Here is a 23525-nt window from a genome sequence, read left to right on the forward strand (position 1 = left end):
ATTTGATACTCAGAGATAACACATACATTGTACATGGCTTTGTCTCATAGGCCAGTTCTCTTTGGCCTGAAAGAGACGTTAATACAATCTTTCTTTCTTTCTTTCTTTCTTTCTCACACACACACACACACACACTTTTTTTGGTGAAAGCACTGTTCTGTTTATTAATTAAACACACACACACACACACACACACACACACACACACACACACACACACACACACACACATTTTTTTGCGAAAGGCTATGATCTATTGCTTCACTATACAAAGAAAGAAATCCTCAAAAAAGAGGCAAACTTCTTAAAGAGCAATCACAGAAGCTAAAAGCACTGAAAAAAAAGAAAAAAAGCCAACTGGCCATCATGAATCTGATCCAGGTGGATGGATTCAAACAAAGATTGATGCAACGATTGATGAAAGTAGGGATTTCGCGCAATCCTTACGGAGTGAAAAACCAACTGATTTCTTGCATGCCATATTGTCCATAAATCCGATATCTAGTCCACATTAGAAAGAGCCGTGCATGATGCAATGTAGAAGGCCACCTGCCAAAGAGCCAAACAAATCTGGAGAAGGAATACCCTAGAAATGAGTCAAAGAAAATGCAAAATTTGGCAAAGGAAACTTTTGGTCTACAGACAAGACCAAAGAAAATGCATCACAGTCCTCTCTTCTTTCACCATCCGGAACAATCGTAAGAGGAGTAAAAGGCTGCAACATCCATCATAAAGGTCTGTAGTGCATACTCAACTACCAACGGCTTTGAGCTCGAGGAAAGGATAAAACATTTCCTTCAACATCAACAACATCTTGGCAAACCTCTGTGCCTTTTGTAGAAAGAAAGTAAGCTCACTGGGGGGAAGGGAGAGCCAAAGGAGTAGGAAATGCATGGCTCAAGCTTCTAGTTTGCAAGGAGATGAGAGACATAAGGGCATCGAGCAATCTTACCCTCCACAGCCAAATAAAAGTTTTCGATGATATGTTGCCATTTGCCAAATGCATCTGTATTCACATCAAAGCAAAGAGCTGCAATCATAAGCGTCCAAGGTTGTTGTTGCGCAATAAAAGTTGGAAGCAGAGTGATTGAAACAGGTCTTCGTAAGGGCTGTGGCACGAGTACTTAGCTTATCTTCAAGAAAATAATAATTTCACGGGTAAAACCTTGAGAAAATCTGAAATAAACAAAAGAGAGAGAGAGTAGAGAGAGAAGACGCACACTAGGGGTCGAAATAGCCTTGGGCCGCTGACCCCCCTCCCCCCTCCAAGTTATATTAGATAAAACTCCTTGGAGTAGTCTTGAGTACAAGTTCTTAGAGCTAGAGAGCTCTCGTCTTTTTACATGTCTCAACAATGAAAGAATAGTTGGATTTATAGTTCTTGCCCAAAAGCACTCGAGAAAAGTGCTTTGAAACTCGCTTATAGTCCAAAAAGCATCTTTTTAATAATAAAAGCTCTTCTCTTTTTAGTTTTTAAAAAAGCTTTTAATCTTTTGCTTTCCAAAAGCTAGTCACATCATTCCAAGCCTATAAGGTGACCTTGCACTGCTTTCCTACCACGTGTCAGTGCCACACCACTTTTTTTTTTTCAAAACTTGAAAAAAAGAAAAACTTTTTTTTTGGGAAATTTTTTATACGAGCAACCTATATTTTGATGCTTCACTGACATCCCCCCAACTTATTAAATTGTTGCCCTCAACTGTTAGGTCTTGCTTTTCTCTGCTTTTTTGTGGACTTAGCTCTTCTCTCTCTGGCTCTTGAGACATGGTTCTTCATGTGGAATGTCCTCCTCTTCTCTTGTGCTTGGCTTTGGGAGTATCTTGCCCTCACAGTTTTCACCATCACATAGAGTGACCTTGGGTTTGACCTCTTTGGCAGATACTCCCACCCCTTGTACCTCTAGAGTATCCCTCAAGTAGGAGTTTCCCAGCATGATTCTCTTCTTGTCAAGATCAACACGCACCCATTTTATGTTAGAAGACACAAACACATGCACACATGCTCGTCCTTGGGTTTAACCAGGCGTCCCTGACCCTCGGCACACACACAAATATGCTCACAAGCATAAATCAAATAAAAAAATGAATGCACAAACAGTTCCTTGGTTTTGACACCCATTTCTTGGTTTTTACACCAGTTCCTATTGTGGTCTAACTACCCATGTTAGTGTCTGACTATGGTAGACTAACAATATTCATATCCATGTACTCAGTTCTGATTTTCTTCATTGATAAATAGCCCCTCCATGAGATGGCTAGTCCCATGACTCTTGTACAAAACATTTAGTGTTGTTCAATCTCAAAGTTTCTCCTTTTAGATACAACTTAGACAAAACCCCTCGAGTTCTAGAATACTCAATTCCCTATAGTGGAATATAAACCTTGAGCACTCTCCTTTGTTCTTGGTTCCTTGGATGTCAAAATACAAAGGCCGGTGACATCCCCTCGGCTTCTAATCACTTGTCGTCAACTGAAAAGCTTCCTGATATGCATGTAAAACATGTGGATACTCTGCAAAGAAGTTCTCATCCACCCACTTGGCATCCATAGCCGAATGATTCTTGAACTTGACAAGGTACTTTCTAGTAACCTTGCAATGCAATCCCCTTCTTTCCTTATGAAAGACAATTTGCTCTGGTTGAAGACCGTCCTCTAGCTCTTCAACTTCTGTGGATCCTCGTTCATTGGTTCCAAAGGTTTGGGATAGCTCTTAGGAGACTCACATGAAAAGCATGGTGAATCCTCCAATGATCGGGTAACGCTAGTCTGAAAGCCACATCATTGATCTTTTCCAATATTTGGAAAGGTCCATAGTACATGTTGGACAACTTAGGATAAACTTCTCTTTGCCCTTCTGGATCCTCCATAGCCAATGTCCCATAGGCCACCTAGTGCTAATTGGTGGCCTTGACATCGATGATGACACGGCCATCGCGATAGAATGCTCTCTTGCCCTCTTTTCGGGCCTGTAGGACTCTCAGCATGCATGTTTTCCTATGTTCTATCTGCACCCTTGTAAGGTCGTCATCCAAATAGATGGGATCTCCCTGTAATCCTCGTAGAATCACCCTCATTCTCATGAAGGTGACCCTCTCCGTCTCTCCTGCAAACTGTAGGTTGACCCGTGTGAAAAAATCCAAAGGAGCCGCTTTTGATAGCCATACCACTTCGAGAAGCACGAATACTCCAAGCATCGACATCAAGAGCCACATACGACTGACACGTATGTCCAAGAAACCAGACCTCCCTTGCCCGATACAAATTGGAGTCGCTTCCTATCCCTCACACCAATTGTGTCAGGAGCACACCTCTGCTTAACCGAGATGGATCAATGGTCTCACGCTGACCGTCTTCGTGACGCAACTCACCACACGGATGACATCCGCACAGCATAGCACGAGCCTGTGTGGTACCTTCACAGACTTCCACAAAAGCAATATCCTAAATGAATACAATATCAAACACTATAAGACGTGATCGAGACAATCATGCATCCCACATGCAACTGAGACTGTGTAAACCATTGCAAGTTCGACGAGACATTCTATGTTCTCCAGTTGTAACTTCGATTAAAAATCCTCTAGCTGCATGATTTTGGCGAGGTCTTCACAATACCATGAGATAATTCTAAATCTTGAGACCCAACTTTATCAATCCTTCATCTAACCTTGGACTTCTAGTGTATGGTTGCTAAGGTTCTCACTTTACTTGAGTGAATATCCTTCATTTATTCTAAATCTTTCTAAGGTCTTGATAAAATTAACGATCTAAGTCAATAACTAAACTAAAGTTCAAACGGTTTCTCATACCTCTATATTGTATAAGGGTATAAGATTTTGCATATCTAATCATTTGCCTTAGATTCTTACTAAAGTCATTCCAAGGTGTTACACGCATCTTCAATAGTTGATTCTTATGTCTTCTAGAAAGAGAACATTCTCAATATTTCACACAACTTTCTCAATTATATTTTATGAAGTTCAAAATAAAATTTGTACCTTTATTTACTGAATTTCACACCTTAGGAATCTAGAGAGAGTGAGATTCTCATCTTTCTCTCTCTAAAACTATACTTGTAAACTTATTGAATTTATTCTTGGTTCTCTAAACTTATTTCAAAGATTTAACTTTGCCTTTAAAACAAGTTACTCTAAATCTCTTGATTAGAGATTAATCATGACTTCCTCTCTCTAAAATTGTCTTCCTTGAGAGAATTTGAGGTTAACCTAACCATAATTGAATCAATCTTAATAATTTAAAATCAAATTTACAAATTTAACTTATCCTCGATCTTAATTCTACTTGTTTATCTCCCAATCCGGTCCGCAGCTTTTCTATGAGGACAGTGGTACAGATTCTGCTATCTTCATTCGTAGAGGTATTGCCCACCATGGTTTATTGCAGGATGTTCCTCACTGTGATTATACACCCCCCAAACAGAGGATTGACACCAGTTGGGAGATTGTTGCCAGTATTACAGCATGGCAGATATGGAGAGCTAGATGCACGGAGGCTATTGAGGGTGTCCAGATTTTTGGGTCTTAGTGCATTAGTACTATATGGGGTGATATCATCCACACTCTTATGGCTACTCGGGCTCGCATTCAGGGGCCCTCTCGTTCTACGCAGGCAAAGCGCGTGATATTTATGCAGGAGTGGGACCATGACATCTTCTTTTCCTCTAGTACCACAGGTCTTACATGGCATCATGATGCTCCTCAGTGGTTGAAATCACCTTACATGTTGGGGTGATTCTATTCTTTTCCGGCTTATAGCTCTGATTGTTGTATGTTTTTTTCATACTTAATAGAGATCTCTTTCTGAAAAAAAAAATCTACTTGTTTAGAAGGTCATTTCTCTTTCTCTCTCTCTAGAATTCTCCTTATTTCTTTCTTCTCTCTCTAGAATCATTTACACTAAGTTCTCAAAAGAATTATAAATAATCATCTAGTAATTTCTAATTGATCAGAATAATTTTCTACAACATATAAACTATTTTCTCTCTCTACAACTCTAATTTATATTTTCTCTTTCTAGACTTAGGACTAACCTTAAATTCATAATTAATTTATAAACCTTATAATTCACTATTTTTACTCATAAATTAACCTAAGGGCATTTCTAGACTAGGGCTTGTATAAAAAATAATGCTTTTAGGCTAATTTTCTCTCTCTAGAAATAAAGTTAGCCTAAGGCTGCCCTCATAATTTGATAAATTAATTATCCTAAGGATGGGATTTGAGTATCCGCATTTACTCTTTAAGGTTCAAAACAAATTATAATAAAAAAGTTGTTCTAAGGTCTGTGCATTAAATTAATGCAAGAATGAATAAAAGCTAGACTTTAATGGTCTCTTGACTGGGAATTTTGCAGAAAATTTTAAATTACATTGCTAATTTGATTTAGATTTAAATTGTCAAGTTTTAATGACAAATAACAAAGAAATGGTAAATTATGAGTATTTAACCAATATACCTTAAATAAATAGGCTTGGGGATGCACTACAGTGACCAATGGACAATAGATGAAGTCTCCTCCTCCTTAAGAAATCCACAAATTTTCCCAGTAGACTCCAAGGAAGTACAATCACACTTCTCCAATCCTTACACTGGAAAATGACTACTCTAGCTTTGAAGTAATGAGGCCTAAGACTAATTTTGTAGGTACTGCACTAGTTTATGAGCAAAGTACAATCAGCTATCCTTCTCAAAAAAAACTCATAGAATTCTCCTCGGTGGAGGAGGGTACTTAAATTTGAATTGAGTGATTATGAGCCTTTACATGTGCATTAGGACAATGGGTGGTTGTGACTCCATTCCTTTTTTGAATTTCATGCAAACCATAGATTTTTTGGGGCTAAAGCTCACTTTCAATTCTTATGCATGCACTTCATCTTTTTTGAACTAAAATAGAGAGTACGACTACTATTTTTCATGAGCCATCAACCATATACCACAAATCCAATACCATGGGTCATTTGAATACCGCTTACCAATCAAAACCCCTTGTTTTTCATTAAATCATGGTTTTTGAACCTTAGGGATTCAACCCTTTCACGAGCCATCAACCATACACCACAAATCAAACACCATGGGTCATTTGAGTACCACTTACCAATCAAAACCCCTTGTTTTTCATTAAATCATGGTTTCTGAACCTTAGGGATTCAACCCTTTGGCTAAATAAATTAATTTTTATGTGTACACACACATTAGCCTTATTTAATTTATTTTTATGCATAGGGACCTAAGCAATTTTAGACTCAATATTTCTAATTTGATATTGGCATTAGTCTAATTAATTTTTATTATCTTTTTTAGTTCATTTTTCCGTATCCCTAATTTTACCTAATTAAGTGCAGGTGTACATGCACACGTGCACATATGCAGCTAGGGCTATTTTTAATTTTCAAAGAATACGAACCCTATTATTTTTACACAGAAATGAAATTTCTAAATTAATATAATTATTTATAAGGCCTTAACAAGAATCTACACATATTTCCATGTAAATACATCATTTTGCACATTTTCTCTTGAATACTAATTTACATTGTCAAAATGATACATGAATAAGAGGGATCTTACAGCTAGATTGACGTGAGGATACGTAGCCCTAGCCCTCATGGAGAGAGAATGTTTCCAAGCCCATTTCCAAGAGCCGAGGACAAAGGGTTGGCTTTTTGTCACCCCAACCACCCCTAGTGCATCGGCTCGGGATTCAAGAGATCCTTGCCTTGCCATCGAGCAGCCTCATCCTCACATCAGACTATCAACATCTCTAGCGTTCTTGTATCACCCATGATGGACATCCTAGACGGGCCGTTGCCTAGCATACATGGTATTTTTTATTCAGCTCTCCCATATCCCATCACTTATTGTACCCTATACCTGGCATAGTAGGATCTAGATTTTTCATCTTGTATAATCTCAGAGTCTAAGATCTTAGCTTTAGTCTTTGGGTCTAGCATACAGGTTGATTGACTGTTTTTAGTCAGCTCTCCCATATCCCTACCTATACCTGGCATAGTAGGACCTAGATTTTTCATCTTGTATAATCTCAGAGTCTGAGATCTTAGCTTTAGTCTTTGGGTCTTTTGAAGACGTTTAACTTTCTTTCTTTCCCTCTCTGGTTGAGGAGATGGACATCATCACAACTCTGTTTCTTGTTCTTGGAGGAGGTTTACAAGATTCTTATCCTATATGTATACAGTGGTACCTTGCCACATGGCTACGTGTGTTATCACACATGTACTTTTGTATTGGTAGCTAGTTTCTTTTCAGTTTTTTAGTCCTTTTCTTTTCATGTATTAGTATCTCATAGAACCATTGTATCACTTTTTGGCCTCAGACCCTTCGGGTCTTTCGAGGACGTTAATCTCTCTCTCTCTCTCTCTCTCTCTCTCTCTCTCTCTCTCTCTCTCTTTGGCACCATCAACCGACATTGACTCATTTCAATCTTGAGAGGGGAGATCAATGATCCTAATTTCTTTGGCCTTACTCACAAACCGTTTTCCGCCGGACTTGTAGGGGACGAGAGGGGTGGCCCTTCCTCCAAGGTCTTTAGTAGACGCTTAATATATCTTTCTTTCTTTCTTTCTTTCTTTCTTTCTTTCTCTCTCTTAGCCACAGATCACCAGCTTCTTCATGCCTATCAGCGAGCCACATCCCCCTCCCCCTATAGCATCTACCTCCCGACGAGGGCTCACACTACACAGAGAGCCTCGGAGATTAGAGCTGCCAAGAGACCGTGACTACCCGGACTCAGACCACCAATCCATCAGGCCTAGTCTGCCTAGATCTAGGCATGATACCACAGAGCTATGGAGGAGAGAGTCTAGAGGCTGCACCAGGGCATAGTAGATGTGAGAGTCCTTACCCCATGCCCCATGTATGATGTACTACACCCCACCATCTCCACTGGGTGGAATTAGTGGTATACCACTTATCACGATTGTACATCTATAGCATGCTAGACAGTGACTACATAGTGAGCTGCATATAACTAGGATTAGCTTTTCATTTCAGTTTTTCTTTCCATGATACTCAGGACATGGACTTGTTGTATACAAATTTGTCTCATAGGCCAATCTGGCCTTCCATAGATGTTAATATATCTTTTCTTTCTTTCTTTCTCTCTCATGATGCAGTGCCCTATGTGGGATATTTTAGGGTGATGTGAGAGCTTGACGCTCTTTGTATTGGGATCAGTTTTAGTATCTCAGCTCCTTTCTTTTATTTTTAGTACCCATGATGATGTATTCCATGGACATGATGTAACCTTTTGGTCTCATAGGTCATTTTGGCCTTTTGTAGAAGTTAATATAACTTTCTTTCTTTCTCTTTCTCTCTCTCTCTCTCTCTCTCTCTCTCTCTCTCTCTCTCCCCTTATAAATATATGCAAAAGAAAGATGTCACATGTATAGGAGAAGGTAAGGACCTTTTCTGAGGAACGTGCATTGTAAACAGTTACTTTGACGTCTCCTGAAATTCGGACTTCAGAGAAGAAGAAAGTCGTGTAGTTGTCTTCTCGGACAAGATTTGTCACAGAGCTTGCATGCTGAAAAGCTATCCAAAAACTGAATAAAAGAGGCTTAAAAGAAAATAGAGTAATCTCAATGACTAATGCCAAAGATCAAAAACATTATGGTCAAGAAAGCATCAGACAATCATCATACATGTTACTGATGCAAGAAGAATACGCTATCATATGTAGGATTTTTTTCACATAACAAACATGTTGAAGGGCAATCAAGGAGGTCGGTGTCAGGCAGTTCTCGCTGGCACTTATCTCACATGCCTTGACAAGGCAGGCCAGAATTAAGTCACAATTACTGCCCCAGTTGCCTCATCAAGCACATGATCCCTACATCATGTTTTCTGGAGTGATAGGAAAGCTAATAAAGAACCAATCTTATTTGATTAGAGCACATTCATCTTCATCAAACTTTACCAACTCCCCATGTTCTGAATTCGGGTAAGGTTCCTATGGAGCGGGGACAGTTCAGGGAATTGTTCAAGGGCTCATTGGCCTTTGGTTCTTATGTGACCCCTCTATTGCTACAATCACCTTTGACAGTCTTGGGGCTGCCCTATCGTACAGCATGACACTTGTGAGAAACCTCTAGCTAATGACATTAGGCCTGATGTTCTCGCTTCAATCGAGGCATCTGCATGCAGCACAAGAAATTGTAACAAATAATTGGCAGGACAGCTTTACCTTTGATTTAACCGCACGTGACTGACATGGCGCGGCCTTATTTAGCATTGAGATTGTGCATCTCCAAACCTTGCCATATTTAGGCTTCATTTCATTTATTATGTTCTAGGACAGCATTACTTTCATACATAGTGGTCTACCCCTCTAGACCCAGAAAAGGGGGCAACTTCTTGGACAGGATTATTAGTGCATGAAGGCTTGCCCCATGCCATTTCTCTACCTTACTGTGAACTGACACACACATGTACATGGAAAAATTGGATGTGTCAACACATTTTGATTTCTTTCGTTCCTTACTGCAAACCCACACACTTAGTGTTGTCCCATCAAAATGCTTACTTCTGATTCCAAGATGGGGTTTAACTTAAAGCTACCATTGCCACCATTGCAAGCTATACAGACTTGAATATCTACAACCAGCCAAAGAAAAAAATATTTTAGTAACAAAGGTATCAGGAAGACCCTCGAAAATAAAGAAGAAAAAAGGTCTTTGAGGCATACCGCATTTGAATGAAATACTTGAGTAGAAACTTATTTTTGATATCACCAAGGGTACTAAATTCCGAGGCCCGTGCTTCCATAGATCGTAAAAGTAAAAAAGGTAACGCCTTTGACTAGGTATGGTCACACCCTGAAATTTTATTTTTAAAAATTGCTGGATATGGTAACATGTGCCATCCAAAATACAATCTCTCTCTCTCTCTCTCTCTCTCTACAGCACACTCCATGTCCACGGGCCCGAGGTCTATGACAGCCCTCCACCCGGAAGCTCTAGATTGTGGAGATTCTTCAGCGATATAGAGACAGACACCTCCCCATTGAGGGTGGACTTTCTGATTCTCTTAGTAGTCATAGACTCACCTATGCTGGATAATCTAGATGGGCGAGGATGATCATATCACAGCCATCTCACATGTATTGACTTGGAGATGTAACTTTGACATGTATTCACAAGCTCACCATAGTGCAGACCATGCTGATAATGATGATGATATGGACATACAATAATCTATCCTTTTGTATAGGTTTTCTTCAGTTTTGTTAGTCATTTTCTCGTAGACTCATCAGGTCTTTTGAAGACGTTTAATAAAGCTGAAGAAAACTTATACAAAAGGATAGCTATGTTTATGTTTTCTTTCTGTTTTATTTTCCATTCCATGATGAGATATGCCATGGACATTATTGTATCACTTTGGTCTCATAGGCCCATTGGGTCTTTAGTAGACGCTTAATATATCTTTCTTTCTTTCTTTCTCTAACCCTTGATACCACTTCACCAGGGAGACGGCATCTGGCTACGCCAACCACTTGTACAGTGCTCTGCAGGACATGGACCCACATTGTCCCACAAAAAGGCTGGAACGATGATGAATGCCAGGAAAACCGTGCCTGCCTCATCCGAAAGGAAGCACAGGGGATCTGTACACATCGCTAGGCGCGCGTGATCTTTCGCCATCTTGTGCGGAGGAAGAAGCGAGCCTACCCGTCGAAGTTGGACCATGAGTTGTACCATCTTTTCTTGGGACAGGACAGCAAGGAAGCGTGGCGAGTTTTCCAAACACCCAGAGCCCAGACACCTATTACATCACCGGAGACATGGCATGCTTATGCTACCTCGCTCTACCAAATACCCGGACAGCCACCTCTCCCCCGACCACCAGAGAGCCAAGTCACCTCCTCCACCTTCTCTGTCGGCATGATCCGCGCCGCCATTGATAGGTTGCAGAATGGCTGAGCCCAGGATCATGATGGATTAGTGGCAGAGCACCTGTCGCATGTGAGGGATGTGCTCGCGCCACTCTTAGCCCACCTGTTCAATCGGGCCCTTTGCAAAGGTTTCCCTGCCAGTTGGTCAGCGAATACTATAGTACTGATCCTGAAAGCTGGTGATCCTACGGTTCCGAGTAACTATAGGACCATCATGGTTGGCCACGTGCTAGCCAAGCTCTATGGATCGGTACTAGAGCATGAGTTGAGCAAATGGGTAGAGACACATCAGCATCGAGCACATGGACATGCGGGGTTCAGGAGGGGATACTCTACCCTGGATCACATCTTCACGCTTTGGGCCATCATGGAGGAGGGCAGAGCTCATGGGAGGAGAGTATATTGTTGCTTTGTGGATTTCGGCAAGGCCTTTGACATAGTACCACGAGGGAGGCTGATGCAGAGGCTACAGGACATGGGGGTGCCCGATGAGATGAGATGGGGAGTCTTAGCATTGTATGAGTTAGTCAGAGGCCGGGTCCGGGCTCCGGGAGGGATGTCAGAGGAGATCACCAGCACTATTGGGGTGAAGCAGGGTTGCCCGCTACCACCCACACTCTTCGGGCTATACATTGATGAGATCTCCGACTCCATTGACAGCAGACTAGGAGGACCTAGAGCTAGCTTGGGAGGAGTGTTGATCCCTTTTTTGCTCTATGCCGGCAACATTGTACTTATCTCAAATACACCAAAGGGGCTGCAGAGACACTTGGATGCATTATGGACCTTTGCCTAAATAGGGACCTTACAGTGAACCTTGGGAAGACCAAGGTAATGGTGTTTTAACACCTCTCAGCAGTGGGCCGACCGGTTGCTTGAGTTCACCTATGGTGGGGAGACAGTACAGAGAGTCAAGAGATATGTCTACCTGGGGGTCACTTTTGTTGGACCACGCTTTACCACGAGGAGGGCGGCAGAGGACAGATTGACTAGAGGATATGCGACACTCAGAGCCCTGGAGAGCAAGTGTGCACACATCCAGTTTCATGAGCCTCGGACGAAGCTCTGATTATTTGACGCGTTGGTTACACCAGCGCTTTTGTACGACGCTCCCATCTGGGGGCCGAGTCTCTATCACAGGCGGAGGAGTGGATCTACAACAGAGCAGGCAGCCTCGAATGGAGGGGAGTTTTATGATGGGTGGGAGCAGATCGAGAGACCACTAGTGATGATGATCTCCCGCATAATTAGGAGTAAATCATGAGTACCACATGAGATAGTATGAGCAGAGATGGGAGCCCCACCGATTGTAGCTGAGGCCCTCTTTCAGACGGTCACTTTCATACATAGGCTATGGAGCCTCTCTAGGCACACATACTCTAGACTCGCTCTCATCCAGATAGCTTGCATCACAGGGTGACACGGAGTGCTGGTATGCCCAAACTAGCACATGATTACAACTACATGGTATGCATATGGACCGCCTTCCAACTTTACAGTACAGCCTGGACTCCCCCTTCCTGGAGTTGAGCCGGAATGAGCTCAACAAGATCATTAGGATGGATATCATTCAGCTACACATAGCACGCACATGGATCACACCGGCCGAGCCACTAGGGACGAAGATGGCTTTCTACCAAGATCATCTTCCCACTTATCCCCAGATGGTTTTGTTGTCCGCCCGAGGTACATGGACATTTACCTCTCTCATGGAGTCAAATGTGCTATTGGCCAGATCCGCACGTCTTCACATCAGCTGAGGATAGAGGCCGGTCGATATGGGGCTGTCTCCCTTGCCCCTGAGGAATGGATTTGCCAGCTAGAGCCAGAGACTGAGAAGCACTACATATGTGGGTGCCCACTGTACTACGAGATCCGGGGCGCTTTCATTGCCTCTTCCGAGATGGATTTGGGCCATTGTCCAGAGTGATGGACTACTTAGACCAGCATTGCCTTGGGCTTTTTCTCCTCGAGCTGCGCAAACACCGAGACCACATCCTACGCTCCAGACAGGGGGGACATGTCTGAGACACAGACCAGCGTACCCTTACCGACTTCTTCAGAGCAGCAGCGACCCCGCGCACCATTGACCACGAGTCGACTCGGCCCACATAGCCACCTTGAGGAGTCACCCTAGATAGAGTTGGAGAGCTATGTAGAGCACGACGTCTAGGACCCGCTAGGCCGTGGCCCCAGCCGAGACATTATCAGAGGATACACGTGATATTGGCACAACGTCGTGTGGTACGACCTCGGCGCTTCAGCATGTCTATGCCAGATCAACCTATGCGAGACATTATGGGATGAGTCTATCTCAGCTGCTTCCCATAGCCTACCATTTTTCCAGTTCCACACTTTTATCAGATATGCCTTTTTCTGGTAGTTGAACTAGTTCCTCTTTGGCCACATGTTATAGCTAGTTGTTTTTTAGTTTATGCTTTTCATTTTCTACTCGGGACATTTAGTTTCCTTGAGCTTTGGATGTATTGGTACTTTTGTCTCATAGGCCACCTTGGCCTCTTGTAGATGTTAATATATCTTTCTTTCTTTCTTTCTCTCTCTCTCTATGCTCTCTGATGTAGCCTGTGCGCCTCTGTCTTAGCGCTGCCCACCTGCACGCCTCTGTCTTTGCGCCTTTGCCTGCTCTATGCGGCACCTCTGTTTGCGCGCCTCTGTCTACACACGCCTCTGTTTGCGCTGCCCATGATGTAGCTCTGCCTGTGCTGCCGACCTGCCTGCTCTGTGTTCGCGCCTTTGCCTGCGCTGCCCACTTGCCTGCTCTGTGTTCGCGCTTCTACTTGCTCTGTGCGTAGGCAGGGCAGTCGCCTGTCTGCCTCTGCCCGCCTCTTTGCTCTGCTCTGTGCGTACGTAGGGAGTGGCCATCCTTTTCCCACCCACCCTTGCTTAGGCCCGCAAGGCAGCAACTAGGGGGAAACATGTCTCAATCCCAGGAGGGAGAACAGGATGGTGAAACAATCTTTCACACCCCCACGAAGGCACCAAATGCCTACCGCAGAAGATTGAGGGAAGGGATCGTGTCCCCTGGCTCACGAAGGCTTGCGAAGATGGCCCGATGAGATGAGGCACTTTATGAGGAGATATAGCTGCACATAAGGACAGAGATGAGGACCATGTGACAGGAGCTTGAAAAGGAATGGATTAGGCAGATGCATGCCCAAAAGAAAGTGATATACGAAACGCTGAAGGAAGAGATATATGCCCAATTGAAGGGAGAAATGCAAGCCCAAGTACGGGTTGAGATGGAATTAGCCCAAGCCTTGATGCACACGGAAATGAAAAAAGAGATGCAGAAATGGAAGGATGACATGCTCAGGGAGATTGGCACAACGGTTGCATCGTACGAAGGAACCTTGAAGACATGTATGGCTGACCGCCGTGAAAAAGACATCACAGAAATGCAAAACACTTTGGAATCATGTAAGGAAAAAGTGGCTACGGGTGAGAAGGAAATGCATTCATGGGCTGAAATTGCCAGTGCCACAAAGAAACAAATTGAGGGAGTCAACCCATGGATTGAAGTAGTAAAAAAGCAGAAGGATACACCAATCAATAGAGTAGAGGTGATGAATGCTACATTTGAAGAGGAAGCCAAGAGACGGGCACGTGCCTTACATATACGCGTAGTTGGTTGGAAAGATAAGGGAATCCCCAAGAGGATGCAAAAGCTCTTGCAACAAAAATTGGAGCCACTAATGTACCCATTACTGGAGCATGGCGAGTAGGCAGAGATGAAACTAGGGCGAAGGTATTGATCATCAGGTTTGGTGACTTGGAGAAGAAGAAGGCCTTCCTCTCCAAGAGGATGGCCCTTAAGGGGGAAAAGATTTATTTGGATGAGGACCTTACACTAGCAGAAGATAGCACACCGGAAGGAACACAAGCCACGTGTGCTTGAGGCAAGGAAAGAGGGGAAATGGGTGGTATACAAAGATGGCCGAGTCTTCATTACAGAGAGAAGGCCCACTTGACGATGTGTGGCCTATGAGACCTTGCGATTCACGGTGTGGAATTGCAATTCAAATATGTGTAGAGACTTGGTAAACCCAGGCTATGTGGAGAAGGAATATGGATCATATTCATCCAAGGAAAATCTCTTTGAAAGTCCCGCATATCCAAGCCAAGCACTGGAGGCTCTACTAGGGGAACAAAATTCTTTGATGTTGCTAGGCGGCTACCAACCTAGGACTCCAGGCCCCTCAGGTCAATGGCAGCAAAGGAAAGTAGAAGCCAAACTAATGGGCCCCTGTTATGAGTGCGGAGAACCCCATTGGGCTCGTGATTGTCCACATCGCTCAAGGCAAGCAGCTCGATCCAATACAACAGTACCACAGTTTCCACCAATTGAAAGATATTGTCTAGGGTGTTGTGTAGAACACTTTCCAAAGGATTGTTTGCTGAAACCACATGAGGAAGGCACCTCTCAACCAAAGGTCTCACTCAACTTTGTAGGGGCAGTTCCATCGCCACCTTCATCAGAGAATGAGGATGTCGTGCCACTTAGAGTCATGACTAGATCACAGACACGAAATGCCGAAATGCAGACTGATGAGACACCTCGAACTAGGGATGCAAAGGCAAATCTAGTGGACAAGACCCTACATTCCAATAGAAAAAAGACCACTAGGAGAAAAAAGAACCGCAACAAGCGAACTAAGAGTGCATCCACTAGTTCTCAAGAAGTCTCTAAACAAAACATGAGGAATCAAACTTTTACATCCCAAGAAGTGCATGAGGAGCATCAACCTCAACCTGGGCCTAGTGCTAAACAAGATGAGGCTAGTACGACCGAGGATAGTTCTGGGGGTTCTGTTTTTGTGGATAAGGTGAACGACACTCTAGATGCCATCATCGATGCTCATAGAAGTCCTTCCTCTGCCTCCCTTCCTTCCTCCATCGCTGCGCCCCTCCGCCTCTATGCCTGCTTCGCCCCTATCCACACTCCGCCTCCCATCCTTCCTCCATCGCCATTCGCCCTTGCCTCTGCCCGCCCTTCTTCGCCCTCCAGTTTGCGCTGTTTTGCCTCCCCTCCTTCCTCCGCCTCTTCCCTCTGCTGCGCAGACCTGTTGTGCTGCCCTTCCCCCACCCTTCTTCACCTTTGCATCCAGCCATCTCCCCCTTGCTTCCCTTTCCTTTTTGCTTTTCCCTTTTCCACCCTCCCTTCCTTTCCTCTGCCTCCTTGCCTACCTCTTCCCCTTGGTTCGGATTGCTCCTCATCCAGGTTCAAGTCGGCCTTTTTCTTCGATTAGCATCATGGCTAATCATTCTCCCTTGGCCGGGCGAACCATTGTTTTTTCCGAAGCCGAGCTTGCAGTCCTCTACGCCGAAATAGAGAAAGACTCCAAAATGACCCTCATTGCCAGAATCTTTGGATCTCACCCGTCCCATCTCCAGGCTCGGGATTGGGTCCTGGCGGCTCTGCCCTCCGACCTCGCTCTACACTTGGAGATGTCAGGTTGCTTGGAAGAGGTTTCTTCCAAGTGGATTTTGATTCTGAGGACGCAGCCTCAGAGGTTTTGAAGGGCAGCCCTTTGCCATTGGGTCCGAGGAAGATATTCTTTCTTCCCTACTCCAGCTATTTTGACCCTATTGAGGACGACCGGAACCGTTTCTTGATTACTCTCAGATTCCCAGGTCTTCCTCGCGCATATTGGCCTATGTTAGAGGCCATCGGGTCTGCCTTTGGGTTGGTTCTTCAAGTGCCCCCACTTCACGCCTTGCCGACATCTTCTGCCCAGGTTGTCACTGCCTCGGCGGATGCTGTCCCCATGGTCATGGTTCTTGCCCGTGACATTAAACTCTTTGAGGACTATGTTTTGCTTCTGGGCCCTTGTGGCCCTTTGAAGCAACGTATGGAGATTGCAGGTAAACCCGATCAATGCCGGGTTTGTCACCAACAAGGTCACTTTGCTCGAGATTGTCCTCGGGCTCAAGGTCGCAGGAGGCCTCGTAAGCGTGCTTCTCAGGCGCCACCTCCCTTGGTTCCTTCCTGTCCTTCAGTCCGCAAGATGTGGCGAGCTGTCTCTCACGCCTGCCCCCCTGGTGCGATTGATGGGAAGGCCTCCTCGGATCGTGTATAGATAGATGATGTTTCTGGTCAGAGGGATGTGTCAGTGATGCATCTTTGCAGAGAGATGATATCTCAGATCAGGATGATTTAGTTGAGTCCTCTCTACTTGGAGGGGGCGATATGTAGGATGTTCAGCACAGTGGGGATCATGTATTGCAAGATTTTCAGCATGATGCCATTGCCCTTGATGCCCCGCAGGGCGAACAGGTTTCTCGTACATATGCAGGTACTGTGCATGTGCAGGGCCTCAGACAAGGGCACGTCAGTGGACTTTGCCCCGTGGATTCTCCCGTCCTCCAGCATTATGAGAGGCGTCCTCAGGCTGCCCATCGTCTTCTTAGATCGGGGGTCAAACCCTCTTCTCTTCCATGATAATCGTCTCATGGAATGTTTAGGGCCTTGGAGGGCTTCCCACCCGTGGTAGGAAGCGCCTTCTGAAGGACCAGCTTCACCCTGCTGTTACAGGAGGGTCTATGGATGTGCTTTTGTTGCAGGAACACAAATTGGATAGATCTCAGTGTGGCAAAACTGGTAAGATGCTTTCTGGCCACACCTTCTGGTCTTCGGCAGTTGGGACTAGAGGGGGTGTTTGTATTTCAGTGGCAGCATCTATTATACCTCATGTTATTGGGCACGGTGTTATCATCCCTGCTAGAGTGCACTGGATCATAATCATGCATGAGGGTCAGAAATTGGGAATCTTGAATATCTATGCACCTAACGTGAGAGGTGAAAGGGTGGCCTTTTGGGACACCATTACAAATGTCATTCCCCAGGTTGATCATTGGATAGTGGGAGGAGATTTTAATATGGTTGAGCAACCTTTTGACAAGAAGGGTGGATGCGAAGGGGGTTTACACCCTTTGGAGCGAACCTCATGGGAGAGGTCCATGCTTTCCTTTTTTGGTAAGGATTGCTGGACTGAGGATGATTTTCAGAGAAGGGCAAATTCTTTATCTTTCTCTTGGCATAACCGCAAGAGCGGGGATGAGAGCATCTTTGCACATCTGGACAGGTTTTATGTGGATGATTGGTCCTTGGATAGAGGAGGCACCATTGCTATTATGCCTGGCACCACCAAATCCGATCATTGCCCCGTCGTTTTGTGTCTCAGGGAGCCTGGGGGGCTCGCTCGGCTTCTCCTCGTGTCCGTATCCCTGACTCTCTTTATCTTGATGCTGACATTTCCCTTGAGATCAGAGAGATGTGGAGATCTTGTGATCCTAATCCTCGTCATAATATTGCACTAGCTCTTGAGAGGACCAGCCATCATTATCATAGCACTGCCTTGGCTAAGAAGAAGGAGGCTCTGGACAAGGAGAGAGCTATTAGGCGTAGGATTGCTGTTCTTCAGAGGGAACATGAAAAGCATCCACATGCGACTTGGGTTACAGACCTCTTGACCACAATTAGAGTAGAGCTGCAGTTAGCCATGGACAGGAGGGCTGAGTTCGCCTTTCATGCGAACAAGGCCTTTTGGACTCAGATGGGTGGCAGATGCAACAAAGAGTTTTTTTTAGCACACAGGCCTTCCCATAGCAGGGATTCTGTGAAGTACTTGCAGGACTCACAGGGTGAGGTTCAGATTGAGCCTGATAAGGTGAGGGGTATTGCTTCAGAATTTTATCGGTCTTTGTTGACTACAGAGGTGCCCTCTCCTCAGAGAGATGTGGCATGGCAGAAAGTTTGGGGGTGCATGCCCAGGCTCATTACAGATGCTGTGTGTTCTTCCCTCGATGCCCCTTTCTCGAAGGAAGAATTCCTTCACGCACTGCAAGCTCTTTCCAGTGGTCCATGCCCAGGGGATGATGGTCTTTCTCCCGCCTTCTTTATTCTTTTTTGGGATCATATTGGAGATGCTATCACTGTTGCCCTTTAGGAAATGTGGTTGTCGGGTATGATGCCTCCATACCTCACGGAGGGGCTGATTCACCTTATCCCCAAGAGTGCGGACAAGATTGACATCAAGCAATGGAGGCCCATCACCCTCCTTGGATCTGCATATAAAATCTTAGCTAAAGCCTTGAGTATAAGGTTGCAGCCGATTCTCCAAAGGACTATCCATGATACCCAAAATGGTTTCCTCCAAGGAAGGAGTATCTTTGATAACATTTTTTCTTTTTGGGAAGCTATCGAGTGGGCAAAGTCTAGTCACAGCAGCCTCTTGCCATTCTTTTGCTTGGTTTTGAAAAAGCTTATGACAGAGTGGATTGGGATTTTTCGGAGGGCACTATGGCACACATGGGGTTTTCCCAAAACTGGATTAGAGGGGTGTCTTGCCTATACAGGGAGGCTCATAGCACTGTTTTAGCCTGTGGGAGGCGCGGTGAGCGTTTTCGGATTTCCCGTTCAGTGAGGCAGGGCTGTCCCCTCGCCCCTTTACTGTACCTCATTGTAGCTGAGGCTATGAGCAGGTTTCTTTGGGCTGCCCCTGGTGTTGTGGGTCTCAGGCTGCCTTTATGCACGGAGGAAGAGTTTTTGGCTCTGAGTTAGCAAATGATACGGCGTTGTTCCTTGAGGCTTCACATGCTTGTTTATGTTCTTTTTCCGGACAGCCTTGGAGGCCTTTTGTTTGGCAGCAGGACCTACTATCAATTGGCATAAGTCAGTTGGTTTTTGGATCAGTGATTCTCCTCTTGCAGATTGGGGTACAGATGTTGGTTTTGCTTGGATTGAGAGAGGATGCTCTGCAGATACCTTGGTTGTTAGGTGGGCGTTGACATCTCCCCTGCACAACAGTTTGCTCCAGTGCTCTTAAGCATTAAAAGCAAACTTCATCACTGGAGTAGGAGGAAGCTCGACTTGGCCTCTAGAACTTTGGTGGTTAACAAGGTTTTGCTAGGCACGACTTGGTTTATCGCTTCATGCTGGATTTTTGATAAGGGCTGCATTGGCCAGCTTCGTCGCCTTATTCGGAACTTTCTTTGGTCAGGGCTTGATGGAAATGCACACACCAGGGCTAGAGGTACTTGGGAAACCATTATCAGGCCTAAGCAGGAAGGGGGATTGAATATCATTGACCCTGAGGTGCAATGTAAGGCTTTGCTTTGTAAGCTGGTTGTTAGGGGCTTTCTTCCAGGCACTGAGCCGTGGAAGGACTTTCTCATGCAGCAGATCACGAAGTGTGTCCCTGTTTGCGGAGGTGTCTGGACTCTCAGCTCATGCTTTATTTTTTCGGATGCAGTTCACCGCTCCCCTTCATCCCCCCTGGTTAGGTCCCTCCTACCTAAGGAGTTTTTTGGTACACATCCCCCTGCGTTCAGCGGAGGAAGTTAACCGGCAGCCCATTCTGTGGAATGATTTGATTTTAGATGTGCATGGTAGGCCTCTTGGGGCAGCTATGCATACTCTTTGGGCTGGTTGGGAGACCCTATGCCCCACAGTGCTAGCTTGGAAGAGGTTTCAGAGCCTCACCGAGACATAGATTGGATTTCACGCAGCATTTGAGAGGCTCTAGCCGTAGGATTGCACAGATTGATGCAGCCATTCCCAACCACTGGATTACTGGATCTTTCTTGGAAGGCCATCATCATTCTTGGTTTGGGGTTTTTTCTGGGACAGGTGTTCCTCTTCAGGTTATGGGTCTCCCCTTGCCTAGGGAGGATGATGTACTGGTCTTTTTTTCTGTACAGGATGGATGGCAGCTGGAGAGATGTCACGTGCAGGACTATTGAGGGCCCCCAGATTCGTCCAGTCATAGTTGTGGCAGGTTAGGGAAGCACGTCTTTGTTGACCCCCCCTCCACAGGGATGATCATAGAGAGTGTTAGCCTTTGGTTGTATGGTGGCTGCCCTATCAGACATTTGCATTGGGACCCCAGTGAGTGGGAGTGGAAGGATGCTTGTAACCCTTTGAAAAGCATGCCTTTTTTCAGTTATATGGTGCGGAATGCGAGACATCTTATCTTGGGACACATTCAGAGTGTCCCTACTCTTAGACCCCATTGGGAATCTTATGGCATTTTGACTGACACTGGCGGAGATTGTGGCATTCTTATAGGAAGCCACAGATTTCCTCCTTTATCTGGGTTTCTCTTCATGGTGGTCTGGCCACCAATCAGTGGAGGTCTGTTTACTGGTGCTTGCCTAGCATGCCCTAGATGTGCAGGAGTTTCGGAGTCAGTTTACCATTGTTTATGGGAATGCAGGGAAGCACAGAGGGTTTGGTCTGCGATTGCACACCTCTTTGATAGGATTAAGAGGGATGCTATCATTTCTTTTGGTTCTATCATTTGGTTGACGCAGTCTGGGCCTCAACTGAGAATCGAGGGGACTGACAAGAGCTTGGCCATTATGGTTAGGCAAGGAGTTGCTCGGCACTGTTGTCTTCAGGATTTGCCACTTTCACACTTCGTCCCTCAGGCACAGAGGTTAGACAGCTCTTGGGAGATTATTGCTAGCATCTCAGCCTGGAATATTTGGAAGGCTAGATGCATCGAGGCCATTGAGGGTACTCCCGTTCTTGTTTCTCAGTGTCTTTGCAAGATTTGGAGTGATATTATTCACACCATCATGGCTTCCTGGGCCAAAATCCAGGGATCTTCGAGGGCTATGGAGAGGAAGCGCGGCCAGTTTATGAGAGAGTGGGACATTGGTATCTTTTTCACGTCCTCTCATTCGGGACCCTATTGGCAGCACAGGGCTCCTGATTGGTTTAGATCTCCACCTTACTTGGTGTGAAATCTCCATTTTGTAAAATTTTTTCATACTTAATAGAAGTCTCCTTTCTGAAAAAAAAAAGAAGAGTGATCTTCGCTGGAGGGAAAAAGCGAATGACCGTGTAAGCTCCCCGAACCATGCCTGCACCCATGTGCCTGTGTCGAATTTATGCCCCTTCCTTCCTCCGCCTCCCTCTGTCCTTCTCCGCCTCTATGCTTGCATCGCACATTCCTTCCCCCGCCTCCCTTCTGTCCTTTTGCCCCTGCCTCTGCCTGCCTTCATTCCTCCGTCTCTTCCCTCTGCGCAGCGAACTTCTCCTCCGCCTCCCATCATTCCTCCTCCACTGGTCGCCCCTGCCTCTTCCTGCCCTTGATTCCTCCGCCTGATCCCTCTGCGCAGCTCATCCCTTCGACTGTGTGTCCAGCTTCTCGTTTTTTCTTTTTTTCTTTTTTTCTTTTTTTTCCCTTTTTTTTCACTCCCTCCCTTTCTTTCGCCTTCTTGCCTGCCTCTTCCCCTAGGTTCTGATTGCTCCTCATCCGGGTTCAAGTCGGCCTTCTTTTTCGATTAGCATCATGGCTAATCATTCTCCCTCGGCCGGGCGAACCATTGTTTTTTTCCGAAGACGAGCTCGTGGTCCTCTTCGCCGAAATCGAGAAAGACTCCAAAACGACCCTCATTGCCAGAATCTTTGGATCTCACCCTTCCCGTCTCCAGGCTCGGGTTTAGGTCTTGGCGGCTATGCCTCCCGACCTCGCTCCACACTTCTGAGATGTCAGGTTGCTTGGAAGAGGTTTCTTCCGGGTGGATTTTGATTCCAAGGACGCAGCCTCAGAGGTTTTGAAGGGCAGCCCTTTGCCATTGGGCCCAAGGAAGATTTTTTTTCTTCCCTACTTGAGCTATTTTGACCTTGTTGAGGAAGACCAGAACCGTTTCCCAATTACTCTCAGATTCTCAGATCTTCCTCGTGCATATTGGCCTATGCTAGAGGCCATCGGGTCCGCCTTTGGGTTGGTTCTTCAAGTACCCCCCCCCTCCACGCTTTGCCGACATCTTTTGCCCAGGTGGTTACTGCCTCGGCGGATGCTATCCCCAGGGTCATGGTTCTTGCCCGTGACTATGAGCTTTTTGAGGACTATGTTTTGCTTCCGGCTCTTAGTGGCCTTTTGAAGCAACGTATGGAGATTGTAGGTAAACCCGATCAGTGACGGGTTTGTCACCAACAGGGTCACTTTGCTCGAGATTGCCCTCGGGCTCCGGGTCGCACGAGGCCTCGCAAGCGTGCTTCTCAGGAGCCACCTCCCTTGGATCCTTCTCGTCCTACAGTCCGCCAGGTGTGGCGAGCTGTCTCTCACGCCCGCCCCCTTGGTGCGATTGATGGGAAGACCTCCTCAGATCTGGCACCTCAGATAGATGATGTTTCTGGGTAGAGGGATGTATCAGCTCATGCTTCTTTGCAGGGAGATGATATATCAGATCAGGATGATTTTGTTGAGTCCTCTCTACTTGGAGGGGGCAATATGCACGATGCTCAGCGCAGTGGGGATCATGTATTGCAGGTTTTTCAGCATGATGCCATTGCCCTTGATGCCGCGCAAGGCGCACAGGTTTCTCGTACATATGTAGGTACTGTGCAGGGCCTTGGACAAGGTCATGTCAGTGGTCTTTGCCCCGTGGATTATCCCGTCCTCCAGCATTATGAGAGGCGTCCTCAGGCTGCCCATCGTCTTCTTAGATCGGGGGTCAAACCCTCTTCTCTTCCATGAGAATCGTCTCATGGAATGTTCAGGGCCTTGGAGGGCTTTCCACCTGCGTGGTAGGAAGCGCCTTCTGAAGGACCAGCTTCACCTTGCTGTT

The 23525-nt window shown here is 45.6% G+C and overlaps 1 protein-coding gene across 13 annotated transcripts in view; it reads right to left on the minus strand.

The window, feature by feature from the left end:
* LOC147641680 (uncharacterized) overlaps window positions 1–23525 on the minus strand; it is a 131985-nt gene that overhangs the window by 15369 nt on the left and 93091 nt on the right. For 7 of the 13 annotated variants that reach the window (XM_086798346.1, XM_086798339.1, XM_086798331.1 and 4 more), the window contains 3 exons: window positions 9720–9849; window positions 9558–9628; window positions 8439–8558 (listed from right to left, as the gene is read on the minus strand). In XM_086798346.1, the coding sequence (XP_086654472.1) occupies window positions 8439–8558; window positions 9558–9628; window positions 9720–9849 (321 nt within the window). Of the gene's footprint in view, window positions 1–447; window positions 550–8438; window positions 8567–9557; window positions 9629–9719; window positions 9850–23525 lie in introns of all 13 variants that reach the window. The other 6 variants (XR_015265889.1, XR_015265888.1, XR_015265887.1 and 3 more) reach the window with 3 other exon arrangements.

This window comes from Cibotium barometz, chromosome 1 (assembly GCF_041138505.1).
Source record: "Cibotium barometz isolate CiBa-2024 chromosome 1, ASM4113850v1, whole genome shotgun sequence".
NCBI lineage: Eukaryota > Viridiplantae > Streptophyta > Polypodiopsida > Cyatheales > Cibotiaceae > Cibotium > Cibotium barometz.